At 45.3% G+C, this 15,006-nt stretch overlaps 1 protein-coding gene across 1 annotated transcript; it reads right to left on the minus strand.

Annotated features, from left to right (window-relative positions):
- Positions 1-141: 141 nt before the first annotated feature.
- REXO5 (RNA exonuclease 5) lies at positions 142-14,886 on the minus strand. The gene is made up of 19 exons (XM_036392709.2): positions 14,719-14,886; positions 12,941-13,062; positions 11,881-12,007; positions 10,939-11,023; positions 10,341-10,490; positions 10,115-10,203; positions 9,184-9,299; positions 8,286-8,424; positions 7,621-7,715; positions 6,202-6,304; positions 5,472-5,608; positions 5,049-5,157; positions 4,602-4,712; positions 4,339-4,476; positions 3,747-3,839; positions 3,028-3,247; positions 2,377-2,570; positions 1,759-1,868; positions 142-361 (listed from the first exon to the last, which is right to left on the minus strand). Exons 1-19 carry the CDS (start codon positions 14,881-14,883, stop codon positions 292-294), a joined length of 2,373 nt encoding a protein of 790 aa, XP_036248602.1. The 5' UTR covers positions 14,884-14,886; the 3' UTR covers positions 142-291.
- Between the last annotated feature and the right edge of the window lie 120 nt (positions 14,887-15,006).

Here is a 15,006-nt window from a genome sequence, read left to right on the forward strand (position 1 = left end):
AGCTGCTGCCTTGGTGTCCAGCAGGGAATGGCATCCACGGGCCAGTCCTGCCCAGCTCCTGCTCCAGTTGGCCCCAGCACCTGCCTGGCCTGAGCTTCCCACAGCAGGAAGGGTTAATGGAAAAGGGTTTGTGCTTGTGAAGACACTTTGAATGGCTTTTATTTTTAGATATTTTAGAAGATATAGAGTGAAAGCCTATTGTTCTTATGGTAAGAGATCTTTACAAAGCCATCAATATTTAAAGTAATTAAAAATATCTTAACAAAAGACTTTGCTTAAAAACTTGGCAGTTTAACAAGCACTCCTCCCTTCATCATCTTTTATTCCCATCAGACCAAGGCCGGGTTGTGATCCATGTGTGCTGCAACACAAACAAGAGTTGTGTTAGTTCTGCTCAGTTCAGCCTTCATGCACATAACTCTGCTGGGCTGGCAGTGAGAGGCCTGCAACCCCCCAGGTCAGCACATTGAAAAATTAATTCTTTTTCCACCCCACAATTATTTGGCATCCTTTTTAATCAAGAAGCCTCCCCTGAACTGCTGGTCCTCAGGGAAACAGTAATATAGGAACCTCACACTTGGCAAGAAATCTCTTCCCAGCCTGAGCTGGAGCTCCCATCCAACCCACTCAGCAGCCTGAGAGTGTGAGCCAAGCCCTGTGGGCTTCCACAGCCTCCCTGTGGATGCAGATTCCTGAATCCACCTGTTCTGCTGGTGGGATTCCTACCCCTTGTGATGGAAGATCGTGCTAAGCAAGAATAGTTGGAAATGGCCCTTGAAAAGTAAATTGGGACGTGCTGAGCCCAGTGACTCTGCAAAGGACCTGTGGTGTGGACTGAACTCACAGCCATCCCTGCCTCAAACCTTCCTGTGGGGTGACAGGTGAGTGGGCAGGGTACCTGAGGTGATACAGGTGGCTCAGAAATGCACAAACAGATGCAGTTTTAGCCCAAAGAAGGCAGCAGAAGGGTAGATGTGACCTTTATTAGGCTCACCAGTGACAGTGAGAGCACAGAAGGCTGTTAAAGTGAGCGTGTCCTCAGTAACCAGGGCTTTGCTTAGGAAAGATTGAACCTTTCTGGTTAATAATTAAACAGTGAGACTGTGGCAGTTCAGGCCCAGGGGCTGAAATGCAAGAAGCCCACTCCAGAGAAGGATCCCTGATACCTGCAGTGCTGCAGCCCAACTCAATTCACAACTTGCTCCTTCCTATAAAAGCTGAAGGACTCTGAACAAATCTGGGTTTTCTCATTTTTGTCCATCACATGAGGACAAGGGCATGAAGCACCTCCTTGATCAGCTGTGGCTGAAGCACAGTGTGGGGAACCACAACACAACAACTGGCAGGTGAGGCCTTGGCTGCAGTAATTTGGTGGATTTAGAAACCAAACACCTCAAAAACTCCTGCCTGCTGTGGAAACTCTGCTTGATTCTCTCACAGCCACATAGAACTTACCTCACTGTCAATGGGGATGAAACATTCTCTGGGGCAGGTGAGGGAGCTGATAAGATCTGTACAATTAATCAACACTCTGGACCCTCAGATGCATCAGCTGTGACTCAGGCCTGCTTTGTGGGCAGAACTTAGGGCTGAGGATTTACTGGCCCAACATGAAAGTCAGATTAAGTACAACAGCTTCCTCAGCCTTTCTCTTGGGCTTTCTCTTCCTTGTGCCTGGCTTTAATTTTTAATAGATTAAGATAAAAATATTCAGCTCTGTATTTTCCTTGGTTCTTTGCAAAATAGGTAGCAAGTTACCTGTTCACTCCAGGAAAGAGAACAACACACAGGGTGTTATTCTGCAGGCTCCTATAAAGCTTTTTGATATGCTGGTCTAACTTCTTCACCTTTTTCCTTAGATCCTGCTCCTGCATAAGAGAATAGAACCATTAAAGTGGGATGGCACAGGTGAGAGCAGCAGTGATGCTGCTCCTGCCTGGCACTTGGCAGTGCAGTGGCCCAGCTGCAGGGAGAGCCACAGGCCCTGCTCAAATGGGAGCTGCAGCTCCAGAGCTCTCTAGAGCTCTTCTTTCCTGTGCAGGCACACAGGCACTCAGCTCTCCCTGTGCCCCTTGTGCCCTGTCAGCTCTCCAGTGCCAGCTTTCAGTTCCTGGGCAGCACCACCCCCTGCCCTGTTCAGCTGTGCTGGTTTCACTGTTATGCAGTGCCCTGCACACATCACGTTATCTCCTGTGGTGTTATCTCTCAAGCTGCTCTGTGGGAACTGATCCTTGGCAGCTCCTTTGCTCCAGCACAAGGAAACCCTTCTGTCCCAAGCAGCTCTGCACCTCAGTCAGCTCAAAGTTACCTCTGCAGGTTCCCAGGGCAGTCCCTCCTCACTAACTGCAACAAACAGCAGCAGGGCCTCACACTCACAGAGTCAGACAGCTGCTCCATTTTCTCATAGAAGATGTGTTTTCCTTGCTTCTCATTGCTGTGATTCATTTGCCAAATCCATCTCCAGAGGTGACCTGGAGCAAGGGCATTCCTACTTCTTAGCTGGCTACCCTTCATGGTCCATCCATTTATGGCTTCAAGGGCATCCAGAGCACTCTGGGTTTTCTGGAATTCTGAAATGCAAAGAGAAGGGAACATGCTTTGGCAATGCTGTTGCTGCCCTCCTTGGCACCTGCAAGGCAGGGCTAAAGGTGTGGAGCAGGAGGGAGATGAGAAACAAATCACTGCAGCAAGCAGATCCTCATCTTGCTCCAGATAAACATCAGACTAGAAATGCCAGCTGGCTGCAGCAGCAGCCACCCCTCACATGGAAGTACTGGAGCCCCATTAGTTACCCTGGAATTTTTCTAAGTAAATGTCTGGGGTTTTTTTAAGCAGGTGGTTTTTCCTCTTAAATATTTAGCTGTAAAGTGCTCCTCCAAACAATATGTGCTTTCACTGGAGCATTTTAAATACCATCCCTTTGAGCCTACCTGGCTTTCAGTAGCTCTTGCTGCGTCTGTGCAAAGTCCCAAGGGCTGCTGATTATTATTTGAAGGAAATATGCAGGCTGTGTGTGAAGCTACTTACTGAGGAAACAGCAGTTCCTGTGCTTTCCACTCTGAACATCCTTTGGCAGGAACAGTGCTTCCAGGTCTTTCAACTGGCTGAATTCTTCTTGCAAGTCTGTCTCTGTTAATGACTTCTTTAGACCAGCCACATAAATCACACCTTCATTTTCTACATCCAGTTCTAATTCCTTAATCAGAACATTGCAGTCCAGCATTGCTGCAGTGACTGGTCTCTGGACCTGGGGTGGATGCAGCAGGAATAAAAAGCATGTCAGCCCACACTGCTCTGTGTTCTGAGCTTCTATTTTGAAGTATTTTTCTCCCATTATCAAAAGTAGACAGGTTCTTTTTCATCACTTGAAATAAAAATGACTAATGAAGGCCAACTTAATTAGTCATAATAAAGGGAGATCACAGTTGTAATGCGGAAAAACTATAAAACTAAAATGCCAAAAAACTATAAAACTAAAAGGCCATGCTCTGTATAGCCCTGTTACTTGGATGTGCCTTTTCAAGCTGCAGCTGGAGGTCAGAACTCTTTCTCACTCCCTTCTGCTGACAGGCAGAAAGGAAAAACAAGAGGGATCCAGCCACTTGCTTTCTGCCAGCAGCCCTGAATTGTGCAGGGACAGGGGGATTGTAACAGCACAAGCATTTGCCCAGCCACACTGCTATGGTGTTTCAGATGTATTGGAGGCTGTGCCTGGCCTAAACAGAACTTTTGCTCTTTGCCTTTACCTTAATGCTGGATCCTGCTACCTCAGCTCCATTCAGGCACTCCACAGCAAGCTGGGCAGCTTCCAGCACTTCGTATTGGATACAGACATAGGGCTGGAAAGAGCAGAGTAAAATACTTCAGGTTTAGCAGTGAGACACATTAGCCCTCCCTTGTAAAAAGTCAGGTCTCAACAAAGTTCTGTTTTCTTTTAAAACTAGAATAATGTAAAAAAGTTTGAGAGTAAAATATGTAATACTCCATATACTCCAGCTGTTTAAAACCCCCTTCAATTAACCCTTCAATTAACACTACCCTTTTTTTCTCCTTTGGCTATTAAAGGCCTTAACATTTTGTCCTTCTCTTTAGAAGGACAAAAATCACCTCAGCTTCCCCAGCACTCCAAGTCCTCTGAGCAGCACATGAGCTGCACTGTTCTTGTCCTTGTGTGGAGCAGATTTTTAGGTGCCCTGAATGCTTGTAGTTGATGACTAAACTACCACAAAAAACCCCCTCCAAACAGAATAACTGGTATTCCTCTGGTTCTAATCTGTATCTTTCCAAGAGTTTACTCAGACCTTCCAGGCCTGACTGCAACCTTTGAGTGCTCCTCACCTGGAATGTTTCAGTTACCACTGTAAGGGACTGGATTGGTCCACACCTCCCAAATTCTTTCTTCACAGACTTCATGCAGAAGTTTTCTTCAAAAGGACCTGCGTAAATTGTCAGCATGTCAGTCAGCTTGCTTCTCACCTGTTGGAACACAGATTAGAGAAGGCACTTCACAAAGCAAAGGAACTAACTACTCAGTGCCTCCTGACAAATCACATCTCTCTACAAACTCAGCACGAAGACTGTTCTCAAACAAAAAATGATACCTTTTCAGGAAGTCCAGCAAGAAGGTGAGATGCAAGGTACTCTGGACCCAAACTGAACTGAATGATGCTGAATTTGGACAGGGGAACATCTTCCAAGGCTCTCTGAAGGATCTGGAGGGACAAGAGCAAATGGCTCAAAGAGGTACAGGACAATTGTACTGCAGAGGATCAAAAACAAGGCTATTGAATTTAACTCCCAACTTTAATTTTCATTATTGTCCAAGAAAGTCCTCAGGCAGAAATTCTTCCTTGGTGAGTCATGAGAGGATGCAGAGGATCAAAGCTCATTTCCGAAGTGCTCAAATGGATTCAGCTAACCTGGCATTAACACTATTGCTAACAGCACTGACAGTCAGTTTTTAAAATAGGCCTCATCTGCCCACTCCAGAACAAGAACAACTTTGAACTATTTTGATGCTTAGACCAACCCACTCTAAGTCCATTCACCTGTTTGTTTGAAGTGCTCAGGTTACTCTGACACAGGCCAGAAGAGTCTGATCCCTGTCTGCCCAAAAGGAGGGGTTTTTGGCCAGTCACCTGCAGACAATCTAAAAAACTAGCAGAGACAAGTACACTGTGAATCACAATACTTTTCAATATGGGGAACAAAAACTTTCAAGAAATGCTTGTTAGAGAATCACAATGCAGTTAAGAAATTTGAAAGAATATTCTTGTCCACAACATCAAAAGAAGCCTAGAAAATATTCTGTGAAATTTGAGATGAAACTGCCTAAAGTTTTTCAGCACTGTGCTGCAATTATTTGTGTCTGTCTGAAGATCCTGATTGCTTCTGAAAAATGTAAGGCACTTGTTTGATTTTACTGAGGATTCAACTGAAGGAAAAACATACATATTTGAGAATCTTATTACCATGGTTTGGATAATGGTGGAGGCTCATTCAGCTGTTCCTGGAACCCACATCCTTGTGGCTGTAGCACAGCTTTGTTCTGTGAGACCTCAGCCAGTTTTTCAGCTGTCAGAAGCATCTCCAAGTTTAGTTCTGCTACCTAGAGGAAGGAAGAAGATTATTAGCTGGCTTTCATCTCATCAGCTAATTGTAGCTGACAAAAAGCCTGTGCTTTCCCTGTGAGTCATGTAGGCACACTCCAGCAGTGAAGAAACATGGACATTAATTTCTTGCCTTATTATTTTCTGTTGTCATTTTGGAGCATGCAGCACTCAGCATCAATAGGCAGTCATCTCCAAAAAAGTTCTCAGAAATCAACAGCACAAGGGACTCATAAATCCAGCTGAATCACTACCACAACACACAAGGTCTCTCTCTTTGATCTAGAAAAATTACAGGCATTCCTGCAGCCTGGAAATGTCTCAGTCCTTCTTCACCCAGGGCCCCTCTTCAGGATCAGCAGCAATGCTGGCTGATGTCAGTGAGCACTGAGCACTGGCAGTGCCCAGGTTATTCAGGTACCTGGATAGAGGCTGGAAGTAACAAGCTGCCAAAACTGGGCCCTCTCTCACAGCTCCATTTTCTCTTTTACATCAACAGGAGGATGGGCAGGAGTGGAGGTTTTTTTTCTTCAAAAGCACAACATTATGTGCTGTAGTTTAGGACATTTATATCTTAATTAGACATAATTACCTTTGTTGGTCCTTGCTCAATGAAGAATTGAGCTAACTCCAGTGCAGCTCTAGCATCTTCTGTAGGATCATGCCCAAGCTTCTGTTCACACTGAATCTCCTTCCTAGGGCATCAAAATTAGGTGTACAGGCAGGTTATCTGTTTTTCCACACTGACCAACATCCTGTCTTTTCTAAACCAGGTCCTTTTCAGGCAAAAGAGCTTTCCCCTCTCCAAAAAGGATGTGCAGCAGCATTCTTGTGAAATATTCCCAAAAGTTACTGCAAGAAATGTTTTTGCAATCTTGAGCAAAATGGTTTCTGGAATTTACAGAATCACTAGGTTGGAAGAGATCTTCAAGATCATCAAGTCCAACCCAGCCCTAAACACCTCAACTAAACCCTGGCACCCAGTGCCACATCCAGGCTTTGTTAAACACATCCAGAGATGGCGACTCCACCACCTCCCCACGCAGGCCATTCCAGTACTTTATCACTCTTTCTGTAAAAAACTTTCTCCTAATATCCAACCTATATTTTCCTTGGCACAGCTAAAGACTGTCTCCTCTGGTTCTGTGAGTGCTGCCTGGAGAAAGAGCCCAGCCCCAGCTGAGCACAGGCACCTTTCAGGAGCTGTAGAGAGTGATGAGGTCACCCCTGAGTCTCCTTTTCTCCAGGCTGAGCACCCCCAGCTCCCTCAGGGGTTCCTCTCAGGGTTTGTGTTCCCAGCCCCTCTCCAGCCTTGTTACCCCCTCTGGACACTCTTGAGTGTCCCAAGGTCCTTCCCAAGCTGAGGGCCCAGAGCTGGACACAGCACTCCAGGTGTGCCCTCACCAGTGCCAAGCACAGGGGAAATCTGACAGAAGCAGTGCAAATATTTGCTACTCTGATGCATGACTATTTTTACATTTTACTTCTTTCTTGACCAATGACCCAACTGACAATTTGCACACAGCAGCCTCCATTTCAGTGAAGCTTGGCACTGCAGAGCATCACCATTCACTGTGAGCAGGGGCAGAACTGTCTCACTAAGATACCAGCCAGTGACAGCTGACACTGAGAAACAGGATTGAAGTCAGTAAATCAGACTTTCATGTGTTAACCTTTCTTTGTTGCCAACTGAAGCAGCTCTCATCTGTGTGAGCAGGAGTGCTTCTGTTGTTCTACAATCCAATACAGCTCTCCAGCCCTGCAGGAAGGTGAGTTTTGCTGGGACCTAGATCTGGTTGGGTCACAGCATTCCTGCTTGCTCAAAGACAAGCCCATTTATTATGCTGCCAGTAAATTCCTTTTTACCATGTCTTACTTGCACAACCTGCTCCTTTCTTTTGAATCTTAGTAACAAAATGATAATTCTGATACTATTAGCAGCAGAGTAAGACCCTATGACCCACCATGACAGTTTCTAATCTTTCCCATGACAGTACAGTAATAATCTTACCCTAAAACAGCTTTGGCTAGAAATTTTAGCTTAAATCTTCGACCTTCACTTCTGGCAAAAAGCAGTGAAGTATCAATAACGCTGGGGTGGATCATCTGGAGGAGAAAAATCATCACCACTTTAGTTTAAGAACAGCACACATACAGAACAGGACAGTAGCTCCACAATTTTCTGTGCCTCTGCCTTTTAGTTTCAGTTGCCAGTTCCTCCCTGACAGATACCTCATTCACAAGAGAGCAAAAGGAGCAATGAAACAAGTCCAACTCTCCTTTCTACTTCCCACTCTAGTGAGAAGATCTAGACTGGCTTAGAAAGACTAACTATGATTCAAGCATTTTAGATTGGTTAAATTACCCACAGAAAGGACTTTAGTTTTCCCAGTGACAGAGCTATCAGAAGCATCTAGTTGAAGCAGAGGGGTAAAGCTGCACTTGCAACAATATCTGTGTCTGGACAGACTTCTCTCTTTTGGGTTCTGAACAGCCCCTTGCAAATTTTATAGCTGTAAGGAAAGTTCTTGACTTTTAAACCTTACAAACATAGGGCTATTCATAATAAAAAACAATTAACAAGTGTTCACTAATAAAAAGAGCAATTGTTAAAAGTTTTCAGGTGTTAAATGAGTAACACAGGGTTGGGAAAAAGAGTCTTAAAAACATACTCACTTCCAAAGCCTGAAGATCAGAATTTAAAGAATGGCCCACCAATACTGCATCATGGGGAAGCATTTTTTTTAGCCTGGTTTGGATGTCTGACAGTCTTGTCTTCACTGGAAGAAGCATTTTCCTTGTGATTCCTGAGAATCTTCAAAACAAAAGTTGGGTGAGTTAAAAGCAATATATTAGCAACAGTGTATGCTGGAAAAGATTACAAGCAGGTCCTGTGATATGAATATGAAATATGAACTCAGTGTAGCTAATCACAGAATGCTATTTACTGTTTTCTGTTCCAACACCAGAGGATAAACTGCAGCTAAACTGCTAAGAGTGCTACCACAGCTGTTTCAAAAGTTTATTTCTCCCAGGTATTCTTAAGTAATGCAGCTGGCATCAGACAGCACAGGTAAGGAAATATTGCAAGTCTGATGGTGGAAGGAGATGCTTCCAAGTAACTGAAGGGACTGGGACATCACCTCCTGGATAAAGCCAGGTGAAGTTTTGAAGAAGACAAGCCTTGAGTTTTGCCTGCTTTTGTGGTAATCCTGAGCCCCACCCTAAAGGTGTGTACAAGCTCTATGCATTTTTTACATATGAGCAAATTTAGCTGTGGACTCCATCTTATTTTGTAACCATGAGTGAAGAGTAACTTGTACTGTGTATCATTAATTTGTAACAGAACTTTCCATGGACACTGCAGAATGGCAGTGGTTCTGCCTGGTAGCCCCACATTGTACACAGAATGTTGGGCACTTTAGTCACACAGCAAGAACTGTATTCCTAACACTGAGGAACTGCAACGGGATCTGTGCAAACCCAGGGGTTTCTGAAAAGTCCTGTGGAACAGCTGGATGTGAAAGGGCTGAATGTGAAAGACAGAGAGATGAGGAAGGTTTGTGCCAGTGACCTGGTGCGGTAGTTGACCACTGTGCGCTCAGGTTTGACCAGCTCATTGAGGAGGCACTGACCCCGTGCATCCACCAAGGACACACGGGTCACTTCGTTCCCTTTTGCAGTCAGGCACTGTCAGGAAGAAGCAGAGGCAGTTGTTGAATCAGCACGACACTGCCACTCCAAAACCTTCACTAACACCTGCTTTGGCTGCAGCAGCATCACTGTGAAGGAGTTCCTTGACTTAGAGTAGAGATCCACCACCCACAGCTGGTGGGTTTGTACTGTACTGTGCTTCACTCTAATTGTTAAATGTGCACTGTGAGCACAGCAAACACACAGGCAAGCACAGCACAGAAAAACATTGTAAAGAAGTGCTGACTTCACAGAATCAGTCTGTGCTCTCTGCAGTGCACAAATGCCACTGGCAGCACCAGCCCCAGAGACACTGAGCAATTTAAAGGCAGAGCCCAGGTTGTATCAATGCTGATGCCAGCATCAGCAAGGCACCTCTGCAAGGCTAAAACTGCACTAAAGGAGGACTCTTCACCAAGCAGCTGCCAAAGGAACTGTGATGGCTAAAGGAAAGTGTGACAGGGAAGTATCTGTCCTTTCCCAAACCTTGGAGAGAGCTGAGGAGGAATTCCATAGCAATCTCATGGGTTATTGCAGCATTGCTGACAGGCCTGGCAGATCCAGCTGCTGCTCTGGGAGCCAACAGAACTGAGCTCTACTCAGGATATTATTTTTGTCTCACAGCCAGAACCACTGCTGGGGCCTCTCCATGGCTGCATGAGCACCGGTACCATCAAGGAAGGGACTGGCAGCAGATATTAGATATCAGAAGTGGTTTAACAAATACACAGAGTGCTTGGCTTACTCGGGAAGAGCTGATAAGAGCTGGGTGCCTGACTCTATTTTGTAAGGCCACACACACTGATTTTTACCATTTCACAATCCAGACCAAAGAGGGGGCTGCTGTCTGTCCTCTGCTGATCACACTCTGTGGAGATGTAGCCCTTGCATCCAGGGGAACCTGGAGGGAAAACACACCTGGGAATAAGAAGATCTTTCTTCTACAACTCATATGACAAAACGTATCACTAAACTGTCAAAACTAAAAACAACCCTCAACACAACAAAACAATAAACAGCCCTCACCCAAAAACTGACCTTCTATGGGATAATCATTTTTTTTCTGCTCTTCTAAAGTTAGAGTATAGCTGGTAAGGCCTTGTTTTTTTTCTCCATATCTCTGAATGATGGGATCACATTGCAAGTCTGAGCTTTTAGTAGTGCACTCACTGCTGGTGGAAGTCAAGCCTGTAAAATACAGAAGCATCTGTCAAGCTCAGTTTCTGCATCAGATCAACACTTAGAGGCTGCACCATTCCAAATCACTACCTGGAACAACAGACTGGAGAGAGAGAGAGGGTCAGAGAAAAGGACAGAGTCTTCTTACCTCAAACCTAGTTTATATCTCTGTCTCTTTGATTAGATACATCTTAGAATGGGTGGTAAAGCAGCAGGGATTGGGATTAAATATGTTAAGAACTTTCTCTCATTTTTCATTCACTTTGACAACCAGCCCAACATGAGTTACTGAACTAGTCAAGGTAAGGAGTCTCATGGTTTAAGCCACTGTATGTGTTCCTTTCTAAACCAGTTTACCATGGCAGCACACTGGGATTGCAGAGGATGCAAAGTCATAAATCTCTGTTCAAAGTGAGTCACCGTCTTGAAAGAGACAATGCAAACCCAAACAAAATACCTTGTGGAGTGTTTTGAGGTTTCAGGTTTGCTCCTTCTCCATACAGGCTGACTGGGAAGTTAGCAGAAGATGCTAATGTGAATCTCTGAAAAATGAAAATGTGAAAACATATTAGTGACTTTGAAAGACAGGCAGAGATAAGAAGAAAATTAGGGGTTCATTGATCCCCAAGCCAGCCAAATTCAGAGGAGGATGAAAAAACAAATAGTGGAAATACATTTGGTGTTTTAGCAAGTAGACAAACCCAACACAAATCAAACCTGTTCCAATGAGGGATGATAGAGGATTCTTTGTACTACAGGACAGATCTGCCTTGCCTGATATGATCAAGAAGGCAAATCTCAAGACCTTCTTTGATAGAAGCTACAGCTAGTTCCAGTCTTTCCAGTTAAGTTGTGATTTACATTTGCTGCAGTTCAGGAAGAACTCTCTAGAAGCTTAAATTCAAGTCCTTCTTTCTATCTTCTTTCAAAAATGTTGCTTGTAAGTCAGAAAATTAATTATTTTCATAATCTTTCTGGGAAATGGGAGAAACTTGACATAAAGTGCAAATAATAAAAGTGATATTTTTCAACCAGTGAGACTAGCATAACTCTATAGAGAGTCTCCTCACTCACAGTAAATTCCAAATTACTGAAATTATTCCAAGATATTTATAATCTAATTGGAATCCTGTAGATGCAGGATATGTAACAGTCAGAGGACTGAAACATCAATAAATATTTCACCTGGTAAGGCTTCAAAGATGTGAGTGTTGAAATCCTGTTCCTAATATCAAAGCCCTGTCCTTTGTTCTGAGCTGACAACTGCAGCAAACAGATCCTCTCACTTGCTGTCAGGGATGGCCACACCCTGGGCAAAGGCAGTGATTCCACTGCAGCCATTATCCCTGGGATGTGGCTTCAGAAGTTGAGAGGACAAGGCTGCAGGCTGGGGACTTACATGGCGGAACGCTCTCCTGAGGTGTTTGAACTGTAAATAGAATCTGTAGAAATGGAGTTGGCTCATTCCATGTAGAACAACAACCACAACCCCAGCCAGATGGCTTTGGTGATAAATACGGCACCAGCTGCAGTTAAAAAAGAGGAATAATTAAATATATATATATATATATATATATAAAAATCAAAGCAAAACAATTATCAAGCACTCTTAAAAAAAAAAAAAAGTTGGAACCAGCCCAGCTTTTAAGTCAGTAAATGGCAAAGTGCCAAATGACTTCAATAAGAAGAGGCTTTATAGCTTATCTCCAACAGCCACATACTCCTGGAAGCAAGAGAGTAGTACAGGAGACAGAGAAAGAAGAGTTATTGCAAATTTCTGCTGCATACCATCTCAAGACATGTATACCTCATTCATATGCATCAGAATGTGAATATACCAGCAACTTCAACTGTAGGCATGCAGTCTGGTGAATTAATGAATCAAAGTAAGTTTCACAAAATAATTCTCTATTCACCATTAAAATCTAAAGTGTGGCATTTTCTGCTCTGAGTTTCATTTGAAGATTAGTTTAATTTCATTTTTGCCATTCAAGGTTATAAGCCCTCCTCAGCCTTTCCCTTCCAGTCCTGGAAGTCCCTTTTCCTTCACTTCTGAGAAGTGGCCCAGAGAAAAGGAGAAGTGACTAAAATGTGTTTGTTTTTTCTAAAATGCTTTAGAACACTCTGTTTCAATTACATCTAACGTGAAATGCATTAATATTTGTGTTAATATTTTAACAGGGTATTTTGTTTCTCAGTGTGTGGAGCTTCTTCAGTTCCACAGCAGTCATTCAGTTTTTCAAAACTGCATGAAACAAAACTGTGGAATGGTAGGATTTTTGCCAGAAGAGGAATTCTGCTTCCTGGCCAAATCTAACAACAATATCTGCACAATCCAGGCTGCCATTATGGCAACTCCACAGTGAGTGCTCCAAACCCAGCAGGGCCAATATTCCTGCAGGAATGCTTTCACACCAGGCCAGAACAGGAGACCAGGCTGACTGCAGCTGTGGCTGTACCTGGGCTGTGCTGCGTTGTGGCATTTCCCCAGAGCCGCGTATTTCAGCAGCTCATACAGCTGCTCCTGGCTGATTTCAGAGTCCTCACCCAGCAGAGCTGCTGACAAATGACAGGACTTTACCTGTGGAAAGGGAAATGCTGGTAAGAGAGGTTTCATGTAACTACAGCAGTCCACGAAAAAAGAAGGAAAAAGAAACTACCTGGATACAACCAGCTACATTTAAGCAAACTCCTCTACCCCTTATGGGCAGCAGTTTCCTTTCAGATCCCACTTTAATATTACATTTACTCGAGATTTCAGTAACCTTCGAAGGTACTCTAACTTTGAAGATTCATTTAACAAAGATTAACATAAGCAGAAGTATGCAGTAAGGAGACAACTGATATGCAAACACAATATTCTGGTCTCTCAACCCTTTCCCCCACTTGCTGCTGTAGAGCTTTAAACATTTGTACAAGTGTTACATTAGCAACTCACTCTATGTGAGGTTTTCTCTATCTACAGTGTGGGATCTGCTCTGCCACAAGGGTTTGCTGACCCCTGCAGGGAAAAACGCTTCAGTAAAATCCAAGGAATATGCAGAAAGAAAGCACGGAGCAGATGAGGTGGGGACTGTGCCACACATTCCTACACAGCAGCTCTTTAAGCCTAAATACACAAATTCTTCTAAAGGCTAATGTGGCATTTTGGTGACCTCCACTGACCAGATTGCCTCTTCCAAAGAATTCCTCTAAAAATTTTAAAGATATTCTTATTATGGGTGATGAAAAGACATCAAGGCATACAGGGGGAAAAACACCACACAACACTAGACCATGTAAAACCTCACAGCATGAACACCCACTGGAAGTTCTTTTCCCCCCACACTAACAAGCCACGTGCTCGGGAATTTGGACAGAGCCTGCCCGCATGGGACTGAGCTGGTGTGCTCTTCAGGACATTTGTCACTGGGTAAGGAAGTTAAAGAGAGGCGACAACGTTCGTGGTTCCAGTGGTTAAGAATCATCCAGCAATAACAGCACAGGCTGGTGTAATTGCTAGTGCCTCATCTCTCAAGCTGAGACAAGTAATGACACCGTTGTTTTCAATACAGCCTAATTAAAGCTTTGCAAAAAAAAACACACACAAAGAGCAGAGGTTTTGATTCACCAAGGAGAGGGTACTGCCAAGCACAGGAATTTGTCTCTAAGCGGGTACAAAGAGGGCTGATCTCACAGGCTGGAGACACCAACTCCTGTTCCACGGGCAGTGACTCAGTGTGCCCTGGGTGAGCCCCGTGGGGCTGTTCTGCATCCCTCAGCGGTGCATGTGCTGAGCACGCACAACGCTCCTTTCAAGATCTGCTTTGTTTACGAGAAGATTATATTGGAGGATGTATCTATTTTTTAAACAAAATTCCTTAAATGCAATGCTGAGCACTCCAAATGAGTTATTTCCCACACCTCTTGGAGCAGAATCCAAGCCACTACCAGGCTCCCCAGGGCAGCGGTCACGGCCCCAAACGTGCCAAGGGTCGAGAAGCGTTCGGACAATGCTCTGAGGCACATGGCGGGATTGGACTGGCCACAACTCCAGGGCCAGGAGCTGGACTCGATGAGCCCTACGAACAACTCAGGACATTCTGTGTTGTTATCAGCAGGCACCGGCTGTACCCGACCCTCCCGGTGCGCTGCCGCTGTACACGGCTTTGGGGACTCCCAGTGCCCCCGAGAAGCGGCCGTAAGGGACACAGGGCCCGCACCGCGCTCCGCGCAGCGCCGGGCGCTGGGCTCTCACCTCGGGGCCCAGGCCCGGGCCGCCGCCATTCGCCTTCCGCCTCTTCCGCGCCGCCCGCGGCCCCTCCGCGCCTTCGCCGAGCCGCTTGCGCCCGTTGAGGCACAGCCCCTTCGCCATGGCCCGCACGGGAGCGGCGGGAGCAGGCGACCCCTCAGGGCCGGGCATGGCCCCGCGCTCCCGGGGGCTCTCGGATGGCGCTGGGCGGCGCCAGGGCCGCGGCCGGAGCAGCCGAGCGCCGAGAGCGCGATGGGGGCGGGCCCGCGGGGGCTTTGAAACGGCGGCAGCGCG

Source organism: Molothrus ater, chromosome 16 (genome assembly GCF_012460135.2).
Source record: "Molothrus ater isolate BHLD 08-10-18 breed brown headed cowbird chromosome 16, BPBGC_Mater_1.1, whole genome shotgun sequence".
In the NCBI taxonomy this organism is placed as follows: Eukaryota; Metazoa; Chordata; class Aves; order Passeriformes; family Icteridae; genus Molothrus; species Molothrus ater.

What these genes read in the sequence shown, in the direction of transcription:
- REXO5 (XM_036392709.2), bottom strand. Translation starts at nt 14,883, where the DNA reads ATGCCCGGCCCTGAGGGGTCGCCTGCTCCCGCCGCTCCCGTGCGGGCC. An exon ending in CTAGCCAAAGCTGTTTTAGG is followed by an intron (nt 6,305 to 7,620) that starts GTAAGATTATTA and finishes TTGATGCCCTAG; the next exon opens with GAAGGAGATTCAGTGTGAAC. An exon ending in TTGCTGGACTTCCTGAAAAG is followed by an intron (nt 4,477 to 4,601) that starts GTATCATTTTTT and finishes GTGTTCCAACAG; the next exon opens with GTGAGAAGCAAGCTGACTGA.